Source organism: Coffea arabica, chromosome 8e (assembly GCF_036785885.1).
Source record: "Coffea arabica cultivar ET-39 chromosome 8e, Coffea Arabica ET-39 HiFi, whole genome shotgun sequence".
Taxonomy (NCBI): domain Eukaryota; kingdom Viridiplantae; phylum Streptophyta; class Magnoliopsida; order Gentianales; family Rubiaceae; genus Coffea; species Coffea arabica.
The window spans coordinates 35763528-35768378 of NC_092324.1; the positions used below are offsets into that span (position 1 = coordinate 35763528).

Consider the following 4851-nt stretch of genomic DNA (forward strand, 5'->3'; position numbering starts at 1 on the left):
ACTAAAAAATGGTTAGTTGCTATTTTATTGAATATTCTGAAAGATCCAGGGGTTACAAGTTTTATAATCCCACGACTAAATCGATTTTCGAAATAAGAAATGTCCGGTTCTTTGAAGATGTTGAGTTTGGGGGAGAAAATACAATAAGGGACCTTGTCTTTAAAGAGGGATATGTCAATATTCTCATAGGTGTTATTGATCTTGTTCAGGATCCCATTCCTGATATTGATCATGACATAACGAATCAAAATAATATCGAATAATAAAATATTATACAAGAACAAACTCTTCCTCTCGAAAAACCAGTGCTATTACGAAGATCCACTAGAGAAAGGAAAAGTACAATACCAAATGATTACATTGTGTTTCTCTAGGAACATGAGGACGACACTGGATTGATGGAAGATGATCCAATCAAATTTTATCAAACCATGAAAAGTTCAAATTTTTAAAAGTGGATCGATATCATGAATGAGAAAATTAAATCAATGAAAAACAATGATATTTGGGATCTTGTTCCATTGCCAGAAGGTGCGAAACCCATTGGTTGTAAATAAATATTTAAAATCAAGAGAGATTCGAAAGGCAATGTAAAAAGATACAAAATTCGTCTTGTCACTAAGCAAGTTACACAAAAAGAAGGTATCGGTTATAAAGAAACCTTCTCTCCGGTCTATTCGAAGAATTCTTTTAGAATTATCATGGCATTAGTGGCGCATTTCAATCTTGAATTACACCAGATGGATGTAAAAATATTATTTTTCAATGGTGACATTAATGAGACAATTTATATGGTGCAACCAAAAAATTTTGTATTACAAGATCCAAAAAATATGGTTTGCAAACTTAAAAAATTCATCTATGGGATCAAACAAACATTTCGACAATGGTATTTCAAATTTCATCTAGTGATCATTTCATTTGATTTTGAGATGAATTTAGTAGATGATTATATAGACCATAAGTTCTGTAGGAACAAGTATATTTTTCTGATATTGTATGTTGATGACATTTTACTTGTCAACAACAATATGGGCCTATTGCATGAAACTAAGAGATTTCTGACTAAGAATTTTGAAATGAAAGATCTTGATGATGCATCTTTTGTGTTAGGCATACAGATACATCGAAATCGTTCTCGGGATATTTTGAAACTATCACAAAAGGATAATATCGAAATTTTTTAAAAAAAATATGGCACGCAAAATTGTAAATCAGGCAACACCTCTGTGACTAAAGGAGACAAATTTACTCTCGACTAGTGTCCTAAGAATGCTTTTGAGGAAAAAAAGATGCAAACGATTCCTTATGCGTCAGCAGTAGGGAGTCTAATGTATACTCAAATATGTACGTGTCCGGATATTGCGTACATTACTGAAATGTTGGGTAGATATTTAAGTAATTCTAAATTAGATCATTGGAAACCAATCAAATGGTCTTACGATATTTACAAAAAATAAAAGATTACATGCTTGAATATCGGAGGTCAGATAAACTCGAGATCATTGGGTATACTGATTTTGATTATACTGGATGCCAAGATACTATGAAGTCGATGTCAGGGTATATTTATTTGTTAGTTGGGGGTGCCATATCTTGAAAGAGTGCTAAACAGTCTCTTATAGCATCTTTTACTATGGGTGCCGAATTTAGAACCTGCTATGAGGCATCCAATCAAAAAATTTGGTTGCGAAATTTTGTCATATGATTACATATAGTGGATAGTATAGAAAGATCATTCAAATTATTTTATGACAATAAGTCAGTAGTCCTATATTCCAATAACAATAGGAGTTCGATAAAATCTAAACATATAGATATCAAGTTTCTAGCTGTTAAAGAAAGAGTACAGAGTGGACAGTTATTGATAGAGTATATTGAAACAAACTCTATGGTTACAAATCCGTTTACTAAGGGATTGCCACTCAAAATATTTCATGAGCAAAGTACTCGTATAGGTGTCATGTTATTAAATGATGTACAGTTTTAGTGGGAGTTTGTTATTTTAAATGCACTTATGATACTTTTCGGTTATTAATGATTTAAGACTATCTTATGCATAAATAAAGTTTGGATTTATTTACACTCTGACTTTGGTATGGTTTGATCTCATAAAAATTTAAAATGGACCAGTTGGAAATAGGCATGTTTTGATCACATTACATGAAATTTTCATGCTACACATCCATATCATGATTTATGTCATTCAATATATATGACTATTGATGAGTTGAGTTACGAAATTGTAACAAAGGCAGCTTTGATCCTATGCTGGTATGATTGATGGATCGAATTGGTTATAGATACATTGTAGTAATGACAGTAAAGTTGAACTCATACAGTTAATTGCAAAACATAATTATAAGGTTACACATATAGTTCAAGTAGGAGATTGTTGGATCTTTAATCCAATATTAGATTTACATATGAATAATTATTTGTTGCAAACTGTCAAATAAGATTAAGTTCAATTAAAGTGATAGAACGTCCCTCCGGTAGGTGGTTACTTTCTCTCTCTAAGTAGGGAGCCAACTTCACCTTTAGCAGGTGTTTTGAAGTTACTTTTTCAAATTCAATTTTCCCGTACTTTCTTATTTCCAACCTTCAAAAAACAAATACAATTCAAACAAATTGAAGCTATTTTTCCATTTTGATCCACATTGATGGTGCTTCAATGGTGCATTCGGTGGAATAATTTGATTATCATGTTTTTGTCGTCCTGTTCCCGATTGAGGTATTGGTTGTGGCTTCTGCGAGCTAAGTTCTCAAGCTGGATTCGAGCTCTGATGAGCTCGGATGAGCTTGCTTCTTGATTATAGCTTCTAGCGCGATCGTTTTCTATTCCAGAATCTTTTCTCCATTGATCTAAGTTCTGCTTCCAGGCGACATCTTCCTTTGTAGTAGTAGTAGTAGCTTTGTGCTGTCTTTCTAAGTCTCCTAATCCTTTTGTTGTGCTGTTCGATTGGCTGTGTTTCTATTATTGTGTTTTCCTGCATTTTGGTTGTGTCGCTTCTTTAGCTTTTTGTGGCTCTGTTTCTGCTTGGTCTGGATACTGGTATTGTTCACTTGGTCTGTGATTCACTGGGGTTCTTACTAGTTTTGGTTCAGGATGACTGAGGATCTGGAGGAAATTTTGAGAAAATTTGCTCTGACAGAGGATGAGACTGGGGGTGTAGAGTTAGATAGTACGGATCTGGCTCAGGGAGTAGTGGAATGTCAATTGAGCATAATTGGAAGGGTGGTGGGAGAGAAGACTGCGAACATTGCTGGTATAAAGAGCTTTGCTAGTAATATGTGGCCGTTTGCGAGAAATCTAAGAGTTGTTGAGATAGGGGTTAATATGTTCCAGTTTAGCTTTAGTAATAAACAGGATATGGATAGGGTGCTGAGGGGAAGGCCATGGGTTTACGATAATTTGCCTTGGGTAGTTTTACCATGGGAAGAGGGGATAGAATTGAACCTTGAAGCCTTTAATAGGACTTGGATTTGGGTCCAGCTGTGGAATTTACCTATTCATTGGATTACAAAGGATATTGGTAGGAAAATTGGGGGAGTTTTCAGCTCCGTAAGGGAGGTGATTGCTCCTAATGGTGGTGGGAAGAAGGGGAAACTTTTAAAAATCCTGGTTGAGATGGATTTAACTAAACCAATGCTAAGAGGAACCACGGTTAAGCTGAGGGGCAGTTCTAGATGGATCGATTTTAAATATGAGAAATGCCCTGACTTTTGCTACTGTTGTGGGGTCATGGGGCATAATGAGAGGAGTTGCAGGGAAAGAGGAGGGAATATGGATAAGGAGAATCAGTATGGAGCCTGGCTTAGAGCAAGTAATGCGAGGAGTCATATTAGGAAACAGAATTCTTCTTGTAGGGAGAAGGGTAAGGTTGGTGAAGGGCCACATTTAGCTAAGGAATGGGGGACAGGGGGCAAGAACAACTCTGCTTGCCCTGGAAGCTAGTAGAGGTAAATGTAGATTCTGTAGTAAAAGGGAGTGAGGGAAAGGAGAGGGATCTAGGGGTATTAATGAAAGACACTAGAAAGAATGGGGACTAGGGGGTAGTGGTGGAAGTCATTAAGGAAGAAAGTATGCAGCCTGATCATAGGAAGAAGGGTGATGCTGTTAAGGGAAAGAGTAAAGTTACTAAGGGACTGAGTTCACTACTGAGGAAAAAATACTGGAGGGTGGCCAGAGGTGGGGGCTGAAGGATCAGGAACTATTTGATTCTATGTGGATTGATGACATTGATACTGGTATTAAGGAAAGGAATAGAGGGGACAAGGAGAGTGATCCTGTGACAGCACAACAGGAGCTGGATGGTAGTATAGAGCTAAGAGGGGAAAGTATAAGGGGAATAGGGGGTGGAAGAGGTTGGTTAGAGAGGTAGGTAGAAGAATTCCTCCGGAGGACAAAAATGGGGGTATGGTCATAGTTCATGAAGGGGGTAAAAGGAAGCTGAGTAAGAGTGGGGATAAGGAAAATATTAGTGAACAAGGGGAAGGTCAGAAGAGAGGCAAGATTGTGTGTAGTGAGGCTGGGGTGGACCTAGCATCTGGGGTGGTGGAGTCCTATCTTAATGGGGCTCCCAAGTCCCTATGAGAGCTCTGGTGTGGAACTGTCGAGGTGTTGGGAGCCCCTTGACAGTTTCCCAGATAGAGTAGAGTGTTAAACTCCATTCCCCTGAGTTGATTTTCTTATCAGAAACAAAAAATAAAAAAGAAGTTATGAATAGGGTGCGACTTAAGCTAAGATATGATAGAATGGTTGTGGTGGATCCAATTGGTATAGCTGGTGGGATGGCAGTAATGTGGAGAAATGATTTAAAGGTCTGTCAGATTCTTTGTACTGACTTT

The 4851-nt window shown here is 37.1% G+C and overlaps 1 protein-coding gene across 1 annotated transcript; it reads left to right on the plus strand.

Moving 5' to 3' along the window:
• The first annotated feature begins 3109 nt into the window (after positions 1-3109).
• LOC140012750 (uncharacterized) lies at positions 3110-3958 on the plus strand. Its single transcript, XM_072061044.1, has one exon. The coding sequence runs from the start codon at positions 3110-3112 to the stop codon at positions 3956-3958; it is 849 nt and encodes a 282-aa protein (XP_071917145.1).
• Positions 3959-4851: the final 893 nt, after the last annotated feature.

What these genes read in the sequence shown, in the direction of transcription:
- LOC140012750 (XM_072061044.1), top strand. Translation starts at nt 3,110, where the DNA reads ATGACTGAGGATCTGGAGGAAATTTTGAGAAAATTTGCTCTGACAGAG.